Source organism: Lepisosteus oculatus, chromosome 12 (genome assembly GCF_040954835.1).
Source record: "Lepisosteus oculatus isolate fLepOcu1 chromosome 12, fLepOcu1.hap2, whole genome shotgun sequence".
NCBI classification, from domain to species: Eukaryota; Metazoa; Chordata; class Actinopteri; order Semionotiformes; family Lepisosteidae; genus Lepisosteus; species Lepisosteus oculatus.
Genome location: NC_090707.1, coordinates 12,014,215 through 12,033,457, shown reverse-complemented (window position 1 = coordinate 12,033,457; position 19,243 = coordinate 12,014,215). Strand labels below are relative to the sequence as shown.

The following is a 19,243-nucleotide window of genomic DNA, read 5'->3' as shown; positions in this document are numbered from 1 at the left end:
GAGCTCAAACACTTAAACGACTCCAGACAGAAAAGGGGAATTGTGTCATTATAACTTTGAAGTTAAATATATTGTGTACATATTACAGATAAGCGAAAACTTAAAAGAGTTTTCTACAAAAGGAGCATAAAGTGTTTCTTTTAAGTGCTCTTTTATAAAGATTTCCCGAATAGGGAAAGATTTTTTGTTTCTGGTACAGTATCTCGTAATGTGAGAATTTTATTGGATGTGATTACATCAGCAAAAAAAAATTTAATCAAGACAATGAATAAAACATGAAATGATATTATATATGTGTAAAGAAGATTATGATGTGCCCTATTTGAATAATTTCATAAGCAGTAAGAAATTATTAAAAAATCAGTAATGGCTGATCTGAAATGTGTGCATGCCAAACATCCTAGCAAATTTAAGACTGACTTAAGTGAACTTTATGGACTGTAATTGTTACTCTGTTGTAAACAGCAATAGCATTGTATTTATGTGCAATGATATACAGTACTTATCGACTCAGTCACCCTTAAGCACAGACTTTACTGTAAAGATTTCAGTGACACACAAAAGGCTACAGAAAATGTACAGCGCCACTTACTTTAAGCAATTTGCAGCGAATCTGAGCTGAGACCATATGGCTATTGCGCAGGTTGCCGACTCTGAACATTAGAGTCAGTTTCCCATCTCTCATTGAAATAACTGCATGTTCACTAAACATCAAAGTCTCTGCCCGTTTTTTGGGCTGAGACATCTTAATGAACATACAGCCGATCAAAAAGGCATCTACGATGGATCCAAGGATAGACTGAAAAAGGAATAAAATGATCCCTTCGGGACATTTGTCTGTGATATACCTATAGCCGTAGCCTATTGTAGCTTCTGTCTCGATAAAGAACAAAAAAGCCGAAGGAAAGTTGTAGACGTTGGCTACACACGGTGTATACTTGTCATCATGAGCTCTGTTGAGATCGCCTCTTATGTATGCAATGACCCACCACATCGATGCCATGAAAAGCCACGCTACAGTGTAAGTCAGGATAAAAATAAATAAATTCCAGCGCCATTTCAGATCTACTAGGGTAGTAAATAAATCCGAAAGGTATCTGCTTGTTTCACTTCCAAGGTTACCATGTTGGACGTTACACCGCCCGTTCTTATCAACAAAACGTTGTCTCTTCCTCTTCGGTGCAGGGTGATTAAATCCAGAGCCACTGGATGAAGTGGTCACTACCTGGTAATCGTCCCCAAATTTCTTTCGAAGTGCAGACATAATACGATGACAGCAGCCAGAGTAATGGTCCTTAGGATTCAATTTGCCGTCCTATTTATTTTCAGCGCCTTAATTAGACTTACAGTACAGTTCTCTCTGGCTTTTGCACGCTCTTAATAGTTACTAAAATGAGGGAAGCAGCGAGTTGCTGAACTGCTCGTTATGGGTTACCTTTAGTATTTCTTCACGCTACACGCCGAAAACTGAAGTGCTGAATCGGTTCAACAGAGAGACCATAAAAACAAAATAACAAATCTCAGCTGACAATTTTCTCTCAGTACAGTAAGCGAAACAGAGAAGCAATGGACTTGCTGCCTATAGGGATGCATCACCCGCTGTTACAGCTTTGAACAGTACGCTCTTCTGAGAGCCAAAGATTACTCATCAGCTCTTCCCCAGGTTGGTACAACACAGGTTGGTTCAGGAGTTTGAATGCTGAGTTTCTACAGAGTCCATACCTTCAGTTTGAAGTTGTAAGCGTTTTAGGGCTTCATCAAGCAAAAGGTTTCCTTCAGTAAGAGATCCAGAGAAATGTCAAATGCAATTGTTTCGATGAAACGGTCTCATACTTCTGCAGCGAAAGCTCAGATTTTATGCGTTGGTGTTGGACATGCGTCGGTTCCGAAACCTCTGCTTCTTTTCTGGGTTCATATCATAAACATGGACGGTGTGGTAACGGCTTTAGAAATCTTGTGTGGTCTTGAGGAGAGTTGCGCTGTTTGAGACCGCCAGGTGCTGAAGCGGGTTTTTTTTTTTGGAATCAGCGTGAAGGTCTTCTTTCAGGTGAAGAAAAATGTAGAAAAGGCTGCTCAGTTTTCTCAGGCTCTCCCCCTCCTCAGCTCCTGCGCACTGAATGCTCCTCCTGCTGTGAAGTACTGCTGTGCTTAGCCTTGTGGTACCTAAAGACTGATCTGCAGCACCAGCAACGAGGGCAAGAGAAGCATCCTCTCTGACAGCCAAAATGTAGAATTATCACTTCACAGTGCGATCACTTATTATTGCTGTATCCAGGTCGACCTTAAAAAAAATTGCTAACTGTATTGATAGAGAACGAATATATTTTATCTTCCTGTTCTGACGCATTGTGGTGATATTTGGAGGATTGACTATGTTTAATCTCTTTGTTTTCTCGTGCTTTAATACTGCAGTTTTAGCGATTTGTGATGTACAGTATAAGCGTATCAAACAAGGAGACCGCATCTTTTGTTAATATTGTAAGCAATATGTGGAATTTACAATAGTAATGCATTAAGACACCTTCTAAGAAAACACAATAAGAAATGATGTAATGCAGGATGTGCTCTAATAGTTATCTGAGCACGTGCTGTTTTTGTTGACTAAAAATAGCTTAGCTTTTACATATGATTACACTTTATGCAGCAATTACTGTCTGCCCGGCCCCCAAAATTGGGTTTTTCTTTAATTAACGATGAAATGGTTATCTGAAGAAACTTTGAAATATTCAGAAATATTCAAAAATTGCTTGTCCTTTGACCTGCAACAAATCACTAGTGTAGACAAAAGAAACAAAAGAAAAGGTATGTTTTCATTCTGTTCTTTTTTAGAGCTTTTTGTTTCTTATCTGCCCATGGAAAAAATACATCCATGCTAAATAAATAATAAAAATAGATGTTTTACATGTAGTGTAGGTTTTAAAATAATAACAAAGGAACTAGAACAAAGAAAAAACACATCTTGTTTAACATTTTTTTTTAGTCTAGTGGAAAAAATACCACACAATCTAATCTGTACCGTATTGTTGATTTTGCAAATTACCGTATGTGCCCTAATACAGAATATTAAGATCTGATACATATCACAACTTATGTCAGATGGATGATAACAAAAATCCATAATATACAGTGTAAAGAATATTATATTTTAACATACAGTATATATTAGTTTATTATTTTCTTACTGCTTCATTCTGGAATGTGTGTGTATGATTATTAGGCTTTTATGGAGCTTTTATATTCCTTCTGTTAAAGTGTGAAACAGACATTTTGCTCATACTTTAAGTAAAGTTAGAAGAAATACTCTCAGAGTCCATTCATTTTTAGCTCATCTTAAATAGCTACTACTAATTACTGTAAAGCTTTGGGTGTACTTAAAGTAAAATAAGCACTGGGATAATGAAGGACAGAATACAATAATCCCCTTGAACTAAGCATCACTATATGACATTTTGTCATTTACTGTAGCTGTCATGCAAGAATTTAATTTGCTTTAGTTACATGTCTGTACATTATTGTGCTGGTGTAGGTCTAAGGGCAGTGCATACAAAATAACCTGTGATGCCCTTGATGGACACTGTTATACACTGATTGGACAAAATATAAATTAACTGCCATCTAAACCTGACAATCTATATCTCTTGGCACATTGTTCTTGCACAAACAGCTGTGGTTTGCCCATTGTTGACATTTCTGTTAATTGGACCAGGGGAGCCCTTCTGCTGCTTGTCACAATGTGTCTCTGAGCTCAGTATGTTATTACCAGCTCATGACAAGAGCTATACCTTTGGTTGATCACACTGTAAGATTGTCCTGATGAATATATCAGTCAATAATGGTCAAAAAGGTTAATGAAGTTCCCATTGCAAGAAGTAATGATTATGCTTTTTGTAGCTAAAGGTGATTCATCTGGTTTTCCTAACATTTCCATATCAGCTGTATATAATTTCTTCACAGCTTACATACTGTAGGTACTGTATAGTGTGATACATCTGGGTAATTGCAGTTTTCTTATTGAACATTATATGGATTTCCTTACTTTATTATTTATATTTATCAAAGTAATTGGCTACATTGTATCATTATCCAGGTATTTTTGAAAGACAAAGGGGTGTCTTATATTCACAGTGATTACAGGTTTTATATGATTATATAATATTTTTCATGGACTCAGATTAATTCTTTGTAAATGTGCATAATATTCATGTTCAGCAGTTAAAACAAGAAATGTCCTAAATAATCCACAGTCAAATGCAGAATTGTCTCAATAAAATCATTTAAAAAGAACTGAAGAAATGTTATTTAATATATGACTATATTAATAAATGTAAAACAAAAACCTGTTTTTCAGGTTTAAAATGAATAATATTAAAAGACATTAAAGTATAGAAAGTTATCCGAAAATGAAAATTACAAAATGCAACACAGAGCAATATCATCTGTGTTATTCCTAAGGAAGACAGGATGATGGATATAACTCACTTGAACTCCCAATTATCTCTGGTCAGTTCCCCTGTGAAGCACATTTTTTTGCTGTTTCCTAAATTACCTTTTTACGGCTAGAGAAAAAAAAACCCATAGCTTTCATAATCTTTATTGAAAGATGACTGACACAGAAATATCATCTCTACCCACTGACTGCATGATGTGGCTCCTGGGAGCAAGCTCTCTGATCTCTTCTTTCCTGGTGGTACTGTATGAAGATTTCTGTTTAAATTTTTAGGACAGGACAGCTTACTGTGTACTGTATGTCCATTCCCTCTGATTTCAACACATGGTGCTCTGCTACACAGTCATTCCTAGGGCTCATACACTGTGAGCTCCAGGAGTATTTTTATGTTGTCGGGCTTTTCCTTCTGTATCCCGCTGCACATTAAACAAACACCCAATTTGTCTGAAATGCCTTGTTCATATCATACATTGATTTATATAAAAGGGCTTAGTTCAGTGCTTTACAAATTGTTAGTACAGTAATTAACTTTATTGAACAACTTTAGATACTGTATATTCTGTAGTGGTATATAAATGTAATGCTTTATTGTTATTATTCATAATTACATTATTTAACACTACAAGTATGTGTCTTATGTGTTACTATGGTGTTCATCATTAAGTAACCAGCAAACAAGTGTTTCTAGTATCATTACAGTCAGCATATTGAATTAATTGGAAAACCCAATTGGAGGTTTCCACTGCATGGTACACCTGATCATATTATAACTGAAACTTAACTGTTACAGACAGTAAATAATGAATTTCCTTCAGTTAATGAAATACATGTTCACATATTTAGCAACAAAAGTTCATTATTTACTAAATTTAGGCCTGTTTCCTGGATTGGGGTTCACTCTTAATGATCAATAGTAGGCTAAATGAATAAGCCTGATTATATTTGGCCACATTGAAGCTTTTAAGGTTCTGCAATGTCCTATTCATGTTGAAAACGTCTAGACTGTATTCTTGAAGGAGAAAGATTTATCAGATTGTTTAACTAATCAATGTTATAACGTACTATATACATAGTAGTTTCAACTGGGCAACTACTGTACTTCAGCCTGTGTTGGCTGCAAGGGAACAAATAAAGGTTAATTCCGCTGTGAAAAGTAGAATCAAGAAGCACAAAGTTTCAGCTATTGAGCCTTCTTCTGAATGCTTAATTCTAATATTTAACAGTAATAATTATGATCCCTTTGCATTTAGGATATATCATATACTGTACAGTAATAATAATAATAATTGCTTGCAATTATATAGCGCTTTTCTGGACACTCCACTCAAAGTGCTTTACAGGTAATGGGGACTCCCTTCCACCACCAATGTGCAGCATCCACCTGGATGATGCGACGGCAGCCATAGTGCGCCAGAACGCTCACCACACATCAGATATTAGTGGGGAGGAGAGCAGAGTAATGAAGCCAATTCAGAGATGGGGATTATAAGGAGGCCATGATTGGTAAGGGCCAATGGGAAATTTTTGCCAGGACACTGGGGTTACACCCCTACTCTTTTTGAGAAACACCCAGTACCTACTGTACTACATATGGAGTGTAGGAGATGGCTCACTTCTTCTAAGACTTTAGTGTAGCACTTACCTGGGTGATTTACTGTACACCAACCCCACTGCATAGCAAAAGTAACAAATTACTTAAACAACTGCATTAAGAAGCAGATACAGGCAGGCATTTTTTGTGCCAGCCAAAAGTGGAATTAAGCTGGGACTAGTGGGTAACACCCAAGCTCATTCAAACCGCACCTTGAGATTTTTAATGACCAAGCAGACAAAAGATCAGACTGATTTGATTTTTTTAGGAGTCTGATTTTCTTTTATAGCTCTCTTATCCCAGTATTAACCAGGTCCCATCTTGCTTTTCTTGTGAGATCTGATGGAATCAGAATAAGAATGAATTAGGTTATCCACAAATTCTCCAAATCCTTTTTCTTCTACACAAGTCAAATATTTATGTTTAATCAAACTAAAGCTTCAGTTCAGAAAATGATACCTACTAAAAATGGCAAGTATGGATCATTAATTCTAATGAGTAAGGTTTATTTTCTCAAGATCTTAACTTCTTGGTAAAATATATATATGAATGAATAAAATAGATGTAATAAGCAACAACAAGGAGCTTGTGTTATTTTTAGTGGACAGGATACTTTTTCTGTTCAATGTAAACCCAATAAACTGAATAGAATGGTTGCGCTGGTACAGTACTTACCAGAAATATTACGAGCTCTTTTTTTTCCTTTTACAGTAAGACAGTTTCCTTGTGTTGTCTTTGTGATTTGGCACAAATGTGCAAACCAGGATGACTTATACTGTACGTGTTTTTCCATACTCTACTGTAGGTCAGATCCCCACAGCAGGGTCAGTAAGGAATCACAGTGAGTGCAAAAGAAGCAATAGTTTGTTATGTTCTCATCATGATCTGAAAAGTAATCAAACATTACATTTTGCAGTTTATCACCTCACCCGGTGATGCAATCAGAATTTAACCTCATTGGCTGGAAATATGAGCAATTTTGATACATGCTTCTTTAGTGTCTGCCTTTTTTCCTCTTTGTGTGTGTCTTTGAAAAAGCAATGTCAGAGAGCAAAGTGTCTGCAATGTGCTGCACAAAGTGTGAAGGGAGCAAAAGGAAGTGAATGATGTGAGTTTTGGAGTAGTCTGAGAAATAACTGAAGTTTTGAGAAGTTTACTTGAGAGGAGAAGCTAGTATCCAGTGTAGTTACCCAGCTGTGATTTAGAGGAGAACAGCACAAATTAGCTAGAGCTCAAAGAAAAGCTAAGGCTTTTGGTTTGTTGTGAGGTTTTGTTTTGGCGTGTATCCCCACACTGTCAATAAGAGATTACTAATCTTTTATTTCATGGCTGCCTGAGTGTCTTTGTTGTACCTGAGATCCATCTCTTTAAAGATCCTGTTACAGCATCCCACCCCTGAGTGTGCTACTAAGTGTTTCCTGACATTTTATTTTAGCATGTAAACAAAAGCATTGAAAGCAATGAATGTGAAAAAATGGGAATGGTGAATTGAATGCTCTCCAAAATACTCATTAAAGGCTGAAACATGAAGCTTGTTTATATTTTCTGCAAAGTGAAACAACAGTACAGTTCACTGTTCAATCTGCAAGGGGACAAGAAAGCAAAGCACAGAAAACAGTTTTGCTCTAGGCCCAAGTATCCAGACAGAGTTCTATGTACAACATAAAAGTTACAGCTTTATTAAAGTAATTTTTTTCCCATTTGTGCATTGTGTGGATCGTTTTCTTTGTTTTAATAATTTGTAATTTACTAGTATAGCTTTGTCTTGGCTCACACTGATGTCCTTGTACCCACATGGGCAGAATTAGGAAGTTCACACAGGAAGTGTGAACTATTCAGCTTTGAGCCTTTTCTGTTTTGGGCATGTTACAAGCTCTGCAATGGCATACAGGACCTTCAGCAGTAATTGATGGAAAGGTGCATCCCTTACCAAGGTCACAAGAAGCCAGCAGGACCCTGGGAAAACTCAGAGGTCACTGTTTTGTCAGTAACCAAGATTACCCCTGGACAATTAATCTCAGGCCTACACCCAAGAGAGCACACACTGCTGGGTTGTGACTGTTTGGATTTTTTTGTGTATCCAGTGAATTTGTGTATGCAGGGATGCCCAGCAGTTTGATGCAGCTGACTTCTCCTCTGTTGGGGGAATGCAGTTGAGTGACTCTGAAGCCCGCGGTGCTAAAGTGTGAGCAACCATGTGCAACTCCTGGCTGTGTAGTTTATCCATCTTAATAGTATTGGGATAATTATACAATCATTGACTAATATCACTGAAAATATTTGCATCTTTTGTCATCTGTGTGCAAGGAATGATTATACTAAACTCTTTAGCATGTCAAGACTGCATAGTCAATTGACCTTAACTTGAAAATGTCCATTCTAACATTTGTAAATGCATCTAACAACGTGTAGATTCATTTTTAAATGTATAAAAAGTATTAGCAGTTTTAGCAGCTTTTTCATTCACCATTCAACAAATCAATATGACTAAGTATAAACTCACTGATGTAGTCTTTCCAAAACCCTGTAATCTAATGGTTTTACAGTATAGTGGTTCCCCCAAGTCTCATTACAAGAAATGGTTTAGTGTTGTAATATCCTTTCTAAATTTGAACATTATTAGAATCATTTGTACTGTCTTGTGCTTACAGAATAAATATCTTAATTCTAGTCATGCTAATGAAAAAAACAAATGTATAAAAATAACAAAGTAGTACAAATCGATTTTTTTTTTCCGTGGTACTAATGGTATGTTTTCGAAAGCCTCTGAATTTAACACCAGGTAATGTAAAGCTGCCTCAACTTTTATTCTTACAGTGCAGTCCAAGTTAAAGGATAGACAAAGCCACAGAAATAAATATTAATATTAAGACTAAATATTACATGCAGAATACTGCATGCAGGTGATAAAAACATAAACTATAGACATAAAATAGGAAAGTCTGAGCTGGAAGTAGCCACCTTAGGTCTTAAATGTTTATGATAAGAATTGTTTTCATCTTCAAGACTACCATTTCTCAAATGCTTCCACCAGCTGATTCTTTTTTGTCCACAACAGTGTCTTAACTATCAGTGTTAAGATACTTGTAAATCTCACCTGCTGAACTCACTTGTTGTGAGTTCTTATCTGTTCTGCATCTCTTTATTGGAGCCAGGTACCAGTGTGATCTGAACCCTGCGAAGAAAAAGTAAAGAAAAATACACAGGCTATGCTCTGTACAGTCTACTGTATTCACATACAGTACACTGTGTACAATGAGTAGGGAAGAGCAGCTGTACTCTCTGTTCCTTGAAACAATCAATAGCTTTATAATGGCTATAGGGGTCAACATAGGCCCCTAAGTGGGTTTTCATTAATCAGATAAGACCATTTTCCTTGTCTGAAATTAAGGTTTATATTAACTTTAAAGGTCGTAAATATTTTTTTATATTGTATTTTTTAATTGTCACACGTGGGAGTTGACGCTGGCTGAAGAAACAGTACATACAAATATTTTTCAGTATTGTTTCTTAGTTACGTTCATTTGAGGGAAGTTACAAGAATTAGAATAAGAAATATGTTTTGTTCAGTGTATATATGCTGTATATATTATACTGGAAGCATGCAGCTCTGCTGTAGACAGTGCTTATTACAGTGTACTTCCAGCAGTCCTGTGTGATTTCACTTTTGGAGCGTTTTAGAAAGGAAAGCAGTGGAAAGTACTGCCTCTTTGGGTGGTGGCGGGGGTTTTGAGGTGTTAAAATGATACTTCTGTTGTGTATTTGATTTATTATACTCTGAAAAATTTTAACCTTAGCATTTGATCTTAATTACTGTATGTATCACAATAAACTTCGAACTGCAAAAAAAAAAATGACCAAGTTCTTTGTGTCAGGTGGATCAGCAGGTGCACTGCCATAAGACAATGCATTAGTAATGATAAGGTAAACTCATTATGTGAATTAATATTTTTTATTAAAAGAATTAATCAAAAGGGAGCATACTATGAAAGTCTAGCAACATTTGTAGTGTGTGGCTACCATTGGATACCATATGAACTGTACACCATGCTTTGTGCCAGGTTGCATATGCAACATAAACAACACATAACTACTTTTTCAATCATTTAAACCTTGTGAGCAACACAGGAGATTGTTTTCTTTTCTACGCCTTTTATTCTGTAAACCACACTTTAACCTTCCTTTCAAACTGTTAAGTACAGTATATATAGTTCCACAAAAGCTATACAAAAAACTGTCACAGTCTCCTCCTTGAAGAGTTTAGAGGCACAGATGGAATGCAGCAATAACGATGGCGCAGCCACAATTGCAAAGACGTGCAATGGTGTTTATTAAGAGGAACTGTGTTCCCAAAGTCCACACCCCCCAAAAAAGTGAAAAATACAAACTAACCTGGAAAAAAAACCCACAGAGTTATAGTAGAATAATATAAACATTAATTAATGTAAAAAAAATATGATTGTTGTAGGTGGTGTATCTTCACATGAAACAAAGAATGACGCGGAGGCGGGTGTGGAACAATGAATTATATATTAAAGTTAAGTTTGTTTGTACATGACATTAGACTACCGATCTGACATCTTTCTCTCATGCTAGCTCTCTTCAACTGTCACCAAGCTCCCGCAGTTCTTCCCGGTTTTCTCCTTTGCTTTCTGGCGCCAAAACTATAACCGCCGGGTGACTCATATGACTTAGGAAAATGGGATAGAGCCATCTGATGGACTATTACTTGTAATTCCAAGTAATACTTATACATTTATTTACACATTGTAACACATACGACCTCCATTGCTTGCGAGAGCTGGCTTACCAGAGCAGTGACGTCACCGCCCTTCCCTGTGGAAAGCAGGGACCGCAGCCGCCGGGCTGACGGGAGATTTCCCTTTGGCTCAAGAGGTTGGGTCCCTGTTGAGTGACGCCGGAGGCCCGGGTTTGAGTCCCTGATGGTGAAGGACTGACCTGATGCGGTAGCAGCGAGGGCGCCCACGTGAACCCAGTAGCATTACAATGGTGTCAGAGTGGGATGGGATAGCCCTTTGCCGAGGACGGTGAGTTAAGCGGGGGAGAGTGTAACGCATACGGCCTCCATTGCTTGTGAGAGCTGGCTTAACAGAGCGGTGACGTCACCACCCTTCCCTGTGGATAGCAGGGACCGCAGCTGCTGGGCTGACGGGAGATTTCCCTTTTGCTCAAGAGGCTGGGTCCCTGTTGAGCAACGCCGGAGGCCTGGGTTTGAGTCCCCGATGGTGGGGTGCTGACCTGATGCTGCAGCGGCGAGGGCACCCACGTGGACCACGAAGCGTTTACAATATATATCACTTTACTACAGTAGGCAGCTCCTATTCTACCCCACCGCCAACTTTCTTCTATCTCCCCCCTCCTATCTTGAAGAGCTTCTTTTCTAGGTTAAACTGCTCCCACTATATTCCATTATAAAGCAAAAATAATTTTACAAAATAATAATCAGAATTCTGATATACACATTACTCCATTGAGTACACAACTAAACAATGAACATATTATTACCAAAAATAAAATACCATACTCCTTTTATGTACATAAATATTGTTTAAGAAAATGCTACCCCCTCTTAATGGTATCTTCTTACAAATCAATCCACGCATGCGTATCCCAGAAACAGGCACTACTACTAAGCTAGCCATGCCGAAGTTTGGGTTCTACAGGTTGCGGGAGATACCATTTTGCCGGTGAGAAATCCTTACAACTTGTTTATTTTAAACACATGAATTGATCACCGATTTGGTTCATTTCACTTCTAAAACAAAGGAAAACAGGTGTTTGGTTTGAGATAATGTTTAATGTTGATAATACGGGAACAACCTTACTGAACTCTGTGTGTGCACCTACAGAGCAAGCATGGCTATCCCCGGAGTTCCACACTACTGTAGTTTGTTTACGTTGGAAACCAGAGTTATCGCCTTTGTTTAGATAGTGAAATGTTTGTGTGTGTGTACACGTGTGGATACCTCACGAGTGCCAGGTGATCTGGAAACAGAGTCTCCAGTCACAAATTGCCTGTTTTTAAGATTATGGTGTAAAAATTGTTGTAATATGTTTGAGAAATTTCATTCGTAAATATACCATAATATGTGTTATCTTTGCTTGCTGCAAATACGTCTAATTTATTACTTGTCCCGCTTCCCATTATAATTTGATGAAAGTGTTTAGGTACTTGCTGTGTAATGCATTTCATAAAAAAAGTAGGAATGAGAGATCTGATAAAAAAAACTAGAATTGCTTTATTAATTTAATCAAAGGTGCCTAGAGCAATGCATTTATCACGCACTTTACATCAGCACAGAAACCACTTTTATTTCTGCAATACTCAACCAATCACTTCAGAAGCACAATCCTAATTTAAAGTCTTATTTGTTAATCACTCAGCTCATGCTTACAGCATGAAGTCTCATAGTTGTGTCTGGGGACATACCTAGTCTTTTTTTTATAAAATTTATAAAATTCACAGTTCTTTCTCACTGTTTTCCATAAAATTACAATGTTACTATGAACAGATGGGAATATTCCTACATCTGCCAATTTCTAAATTAAAAGACACTTTTTGGGGGTATGATGTTAGTCCTGGAATTGATTTGTGGGATAATGACACCCCTGATAATAATAATAATTGCTTACACTTATATAGCGCTTTTCTGGACACTCCACTCAAAGCGCTTTACAGGTAATGGGGTCTCCCCTCCACCACCACCAATGTGCAGCATCCACCTGGATGATGCGACGGCAGCCATAGTGCGCCAGAACGCTCACCACACATCAGCTATCAGTGGGGAGGAGAGCAGAGTAATGTAGCCAATTCATAGAGGGGGATTATTAGGAGGCCATGATGGGGTAAAGGCCAGGGGGGAAATTTGGCCAGGACACCGGGGTTACACCCCTACTCTTTTTCGAGAAGCGCCCTGGGATTTTTAATGACCACAGAGAGTCAGGACCTCGGTTTTACGTCTCATCCGAAGGACGGCGCCTGTTTACAGTATAGTGTCCCCGTCACTACACTGGGGCATTAGGACCCACATGGACCGCAGGGTGAGCGCCCCCTGCTGGCCCCACTAACACCTCTTCCAGCAGCAACCTTAGTTTTTCCCAGGAGGTCTCCCATCCAGGTACTGACCAGGCTCACACCTGCTTAGCTTCAGTGGGTTGCCAGTTGTGAGTTGCAGGGTGATATGGCTGCTGGCTTCTGCTCTTTGATGCAGAACTGAATGTTAAAGCATAAAACACGGTAGCATTACTTGCGTAAGATATGTAATAAAGTAACTGTTTACTTGTAATTTAAATGAAAAAGCACTGCACTGGTCTGCAATAACAAGCATTTATGAATAGAGTAGACTGAAAACATCAACAAAACTGCTGTCAGGGCAATAAGTAAAGACAGGATATTAGACTTTAGTTTGATGCATTTCTTAAATCCTACGCAGAAGAGTGGCTAATTACATGTAATCACTTTCGGATTAAACTGCTTCAGATCAATGATTCTGATCCACTAGCTCCTGCTCTTTGCATAACCTCCTTTATCAAATTGCCCATTGTGCATCCTGTGATGCTGATAACAGAAATTCTATTTGATATTTGCACACTACATGCGCATATAATTTACGTTTTCACTTTTAGAATCTGTGCCAGGTTAATTTCACTCATGAGTATGCAAACATGAGCTGAGCCGACGGAATAACTCTAATCTGAGTCAAATTAAGCAAAAAGGAATCTTTTTCTATTTAAAGAAATACAAAGTGTGTTTCATCAGCATTCACTACCATGTATAAAAACGAATAATTTACTTTTGTCATGAGTATCCGTTGATTCACAGAGCTTTCCCTCATGCATGAAATGAAAAGTAAATCGTGCTGCTTATAACATAATCTATTTATTTTCTTTTGGACTTTAGTTCTACTTAGGAGTGAGAAACATCTCCAGAAAAACCAAGTGAACAAGAACAAAAGACTAAGCTAATGACCCAAATTCCTGTGTCATTAGGTTAATAGACCAGTAAAAGGATACTACAGTTTCGCCATGATTGCCTTTATAGAGTTTTCTATGGCTTCAGATAATGCTTAATTGTAAGAGTCAAGTTACAATGACTTAGGTTTAACTACTGTATAGTGTTTTCTGCTTTCTGTGAGTAACAGACATTGTAAGCTGTGACTTTAATGAAGTACAATGAAGAGCACATTTGTGAGTGTGTTTAATTTACTACAACTGAAGGTTTATAGAAATGTCACCACTAAAATTAGTATGCAAAATTACAGCATGTTCTTGAAGTGCTATTCTCTTCATTTAAGTTATTTCTCATGAAATGAATGTGCCTGCATATAGCATGAAAACTAATTTCTGATCTCTGTAAAGGGAATGAAATTTGAATAAAATGCAAGATATCTGACATTTAATAAAAACCTACCATTTCTCAAATAGCATAACAAAATTGAATAGCCTATATGTTCTCTTTTGTTCTGCAAAATGATTTAATATAATCCAATCGCTCATGATTCTGATGTGCTAAACAACAACTATACTGTGTATACAGTATTACGATTAGTATAAGTCACATCAGTGTAACTTGTAAGTTTTGATCTGGAAATTCAATCCTTGCCCTTCTTTATTCCTTACTAGTGCTACTGCAAAACAATGGCATGGTTTCTAGATAGCCAGTGCTAAGCCTCATAAAATACCTCCACCAACTTATTCTTGCCATATGTGTGTGGAGATCTAAGAAAATCGATTATAGATTCAGTTGGTAGACACTAAGAGTGAAAGGAATGAGTAAGTGAAAAAGGAGAAATAAAGGACTGATGCTGCTGTCTGTACAGTTGTGTTCTTGATTCTTCCATGTGCTTGGAAAGCAATAGTTTTAATCTTGGCTCTCCCTTAGTGCTTTAGCCATTTATGATCACTTTCTTTGAATACTAATATTTACATACATTTGGAAAATGTCAATGTTCCATGTCATCAATTTTGTTTCAATTGATTTGCTTCTCTTGTTTGGTTTTACAATAACAATGCCTTGTACTTTACACATTTTCACACTGGATGTGCCATTTTTGGTGACTACTGTGCATGTGAGGTGAAAATGTGCCAAAAGAGCTAGCAATTGACAACTAACTCGCATTTAACCTTTTAGTCACGCATTTCATTTAGGTTGTGAAGATGAAAAGATAAATGCTACACCTAGAGATTTAAAAACTCATTAATTCATGTGGGATTGCCTTGGGCAAATAAAAAAAATCCTCATATCAGATTAGAATAATACAACTGGTTTCAATATTAATATTCTCTACTTTTATTATTGTCATTCAAATATTTCAGAACCTTTCATATGAACTTATGCTAGGAGACAAAAGCTTTTGAATCTTTCATAATGCTTTTCAAAATAGGTTGTCTGTTAATTCAAAACAAAAAATTAAACAGAATTTTGTCCACTTCACCTTACTGTATGAAAATTTTGGATTATTAAGACTATATATCTTTCTCATTTTGAAAAGGGTATACTTAATAATTACTATCAGTATTTTATGTTATATTTTATTTTATAAAAGACAAGTACAGTATATTGAATTTTTTTCTGGTTTCAGCTAAGTAAAACCTGCATGCCTAGTCACCATAGAAACGACAAGTGTTGATGCTCAAAAGCGAATTCATTTGTAATTTAGAATATTCTTTGCTTTTGAAGGCCTTGGAAAGAGTGTTTTTAGAGAACTGTCTAAATACACACCCACACACAGGCAACCACAGTGTTCTCCTCACACAACATTAGAGAAAATGCATTTTATAACACACTGGTGATTCCGTGGGGATTTATTAATGTTGATCTGCCAAATATTACATATTTGCTAGGTTTCCCAGAATGCACTAAATTGTCCAATATGGGCTACATGTCCCCAGGATGACAGTAACTTATTAAACATGTATGTATAGCTAAGACTCTCTCTGAATCTTGACATTCATATTGTAGACATTTCTGCTTTGCCTAATGGGTTGTATTTGTTCATTTCAAATCTTCCGTTAGAGGCAAAATGAATCCAAAAAGTAAACTGTAATATGAGGTAAGTAATTGGTAATTGCCATAGAAAGAATGCAGTCTTGCAATGATAATTAGGCTTTCTAGTAGTTAAATAGCAATGTGATCAGTCATCTTCAAGGTTTTAAGATTTTAAAAAATAAAATCCTGGAATGAATACTTTAAATACAAAACCTTTATATTTTGGTTTTCTTGTCTCTATTAGTCTACACAGCCATAGTTAATCATTCATTGATTTCACAGGTATTAAAGGAAACAAAATGCAAATGGATGTAATTGCTATAGGTGGTTAAAAACTTGTGTTATTAATACTATTTGTGGCAGAATCCAAATATTGCAGATAAAGCTTTGAATCCAAAGAAGCAGAATAGATATATCTAAATTGCACCTCTCAGCATTTACCTGGCACAAATAATGATTGATGTACTGCATATGAGAAAGTTCAAATGAGTTCAAATTTTTGCTTTGTCAGCTTGGGGTTTTAGACATGTTTTCCCATCCATTGTCTAACTATTTTATGTAATACAGGGTTGAGGGGGAGCTAAATATATTGGGTGCAAGGCACGATATAATCTGGAAGGGAAGCCTGTCCATTGCAGGGCAGACACACACTCACACCAGTTTTTGCAAAAGTCATTTAACCTAACAACGTACCAACCTATCTTTGGACAGTGGGAGAAAAAAGGAGCATCCGGAGGAAACCCATGTAAACACAGGCATTACATAGAAACTCCACACAGGTTGCGCCCCAGGTCTGGAATTGGATCCAGGGCCCCAGTGCTGCAGGGCAGCAGTGCTAACCACTGCACACTATGCTGTTCTTTTACTTGTTTACTTTAAATCATTATTTATCAACCCACATTTTTTTTGAAAATACTCTCATTGTCATATTGTGCAGAATATGATATGGAATAGAGAATTACTTTTGTTGTTGTTCGGTCCAATTCTAATAATGATGGAATGAGCCAACAAACATGAAGTGATAGCGTGTTCAATACTTTTGTTTGAATTCACCTGGCTGAGGAAATGACAGCGCTGGTCAGAGATTAGTGCTGTTAACCTCCCACCCCAAAACACAGATGAAACACAGATGAATCGGTTCAGCTGCGATTTGGCCAAACCTGAGCAGAACTTGCTTGTAGCCTGGAACAAATAAAAGTGCATAGAATTTGGCCTTCAGCTTGTTTGATCATGTAAATTTGGATATGCAGTGCATAAGAAGTGTGTGTGATTCAGGCTTGAGCTTCATTGAATGACCAGATTCAGATATGCAGTGTACAGTATAACAAGCACTATGATGTGGATGTCAGAAGGTGAGTCAGAGAACTGGTGGCAGTGCAAGGGGTTAGAAGCACTAACAGGGTCTAGAGGGACAAGCTTGAAAACAGAACTCTGTGATGTGCAGCAGAAGACACTGTGGTGACCTGGAAGAGTAGCTGGGCACAGAAACTGGAAGACAGCTGGCGCTTATTGAAGATTGCTAGACAGCGGAGATGAGAACATATTCCATGCTGAACCCACAAAAAGAAGGAATATTAGTTATGCATGCATTTGGAAGCTTTCGGAGGGGGAAAGAGTTGAGAGTTGAGTTGAGTTGAGTTAGTGTATACTAACTGTGTCACAGATGTCTGAAAACGGGACGAACCGTGGAGAGGCAGGAGAGCAGAAAATGACCCTATGCGTAGTGGCGGAACGTGAAAAAGGCCCGGGCTCGATAGTGCAAATAGTTCAGGAGTGCCGTATAGAAACCTATCAGGTAGCGGACGTGGGGCGACCTGGTGCTAGGCGGGTCTCAAGACATCCGAACATCAATGCTGAGCAAGTGCGGAGTGCAAGACCTGGAAATATATAGTCCCAGAGGGAGAGAGCAACACCGGAAGGACAGCAAAGAACTGGAAATGAAAGACAGGACAGTGAAGGAGCGACCTCTGGCTGCAGAGGGCGTGACAAACTGAAGGAGGTGAAAATGGGATGGGGAACCCATCGCTGGAACCCTAGGCTCCCCACGTTAGGGGCATTATGGGTATGAACCCGAATCCAGTACAGACTGATGCCTTGGGTCCTTACCCAAAGGGTAGAGTGGGAGACAGCGAAAAGAAGGATTGGGGAGAGGGGAAGAGACAAAACAGCATATAATGGCTGGGGCTGTAGGTACTGAGAGTTGGATGCTCAACCTGAAACAGAAAAAAAAAGGTAAGGAGGGAGAGCAGTGTAAGCAAGGTTAGGAAGAGACAGAAAGAAAGGGAAAAGGGGGGACAAAACTGCTGCAGTTGTGCAGAATTTCAGAGGACATGAAGCAATGATAATAAGATCCCAACAATAACAAACCTGAAACCCGTCCTTCTGCAATAAAGCAGAGAGTCAAATGGTTAAAAAGGTGCACAAAATGTTCAGCCAGGGAGCTTTTGTGTTTATGGTGTTATGACCTCTATTCTGCAACGTCTCTTTGCCCATTGTTGCCCTAGGAAACCATAACATTCACACAAAGGCTCATGGTTTTCCAGAATTCACCACTCTGATCATATCCCCTTCTAGTGATCTGTCTTAATGAGCAATTACTTCACATTGTCATATCCATTTCTTCTCCACTTCTCATCCCAGTTGCAGTACTACTTCTAGACTCTCCATATTTCTCCAGTCCAGCAGCCTGAAGCTGCAGCGAGCTAAGCTGTTCTGGGTTTACTGCAGAATCAATTCGCCCTGAAATACTAGACCCATGTGTCCTCCTTTTCCTGGGAACTCAGAGTCAGCTCCCCAAATCAAAGTGAGCGACACCCCAAAATTTGAGGTTACCCAATCCCGGTCAAAGGGCAGCCCAGGCTCCTGATCTCCAGGGCTCTCTGCTAACTTCCATTGCCCTTCTCCACTGAAGCAGCCTGTGCATTTAAAGCCTGCTCCACCACTGCAACTTCCACTGCAGCACCAGCATCAAGTCTCACTCCACCTGCACTGCAGCTTCCTCACTCCGGTCAACACTCCAGTCTTCACAGTGGCTCATTGCCTTCTTCCTGGAATTGTGATCTCTTTTCCGCTGGCCGCCTCTTCCCCAGCGGTTCTGAGTCGCTTCAGGAGGCTGCCTTCATCGTTCAGGACCCAAAGACTCTCTACATGCAGTTATCTGTCCCTCAGCCTGGTAGCACCACTCCTGTTCCATAAG

The 19,243-nt window shown here is 38.3% G+C and overlaps 1 protein-coding gene across 1 annotated transcript in view; it reads right to left on the bottom strand.

The window, feature by feature from the left end:
- The window catches only part of kcnj3a (potassium inwardly rectifying channel subfamily J member 3a), a 61,289-nt gene extending 58,814 nt beyond the window's left edge, over positions 1 to 2,475 (bottom strand). Inside the window, exon 1 of the mRNA XM_015358680.2 lies at positions 593 to 2,475. Coding sequence (XP_015214166.1) covers positions 593 to 1,264 — 672 coding nt within the window. The 5' untranslated portion in view covers positions 1,265 to 2,475. The remainder of the gene's footprint in view (positions 1 to 592) is intronic.
- Between the last annotated feature and the right edge of the window lie 16,768 nt (positions 2,476 to 19,243).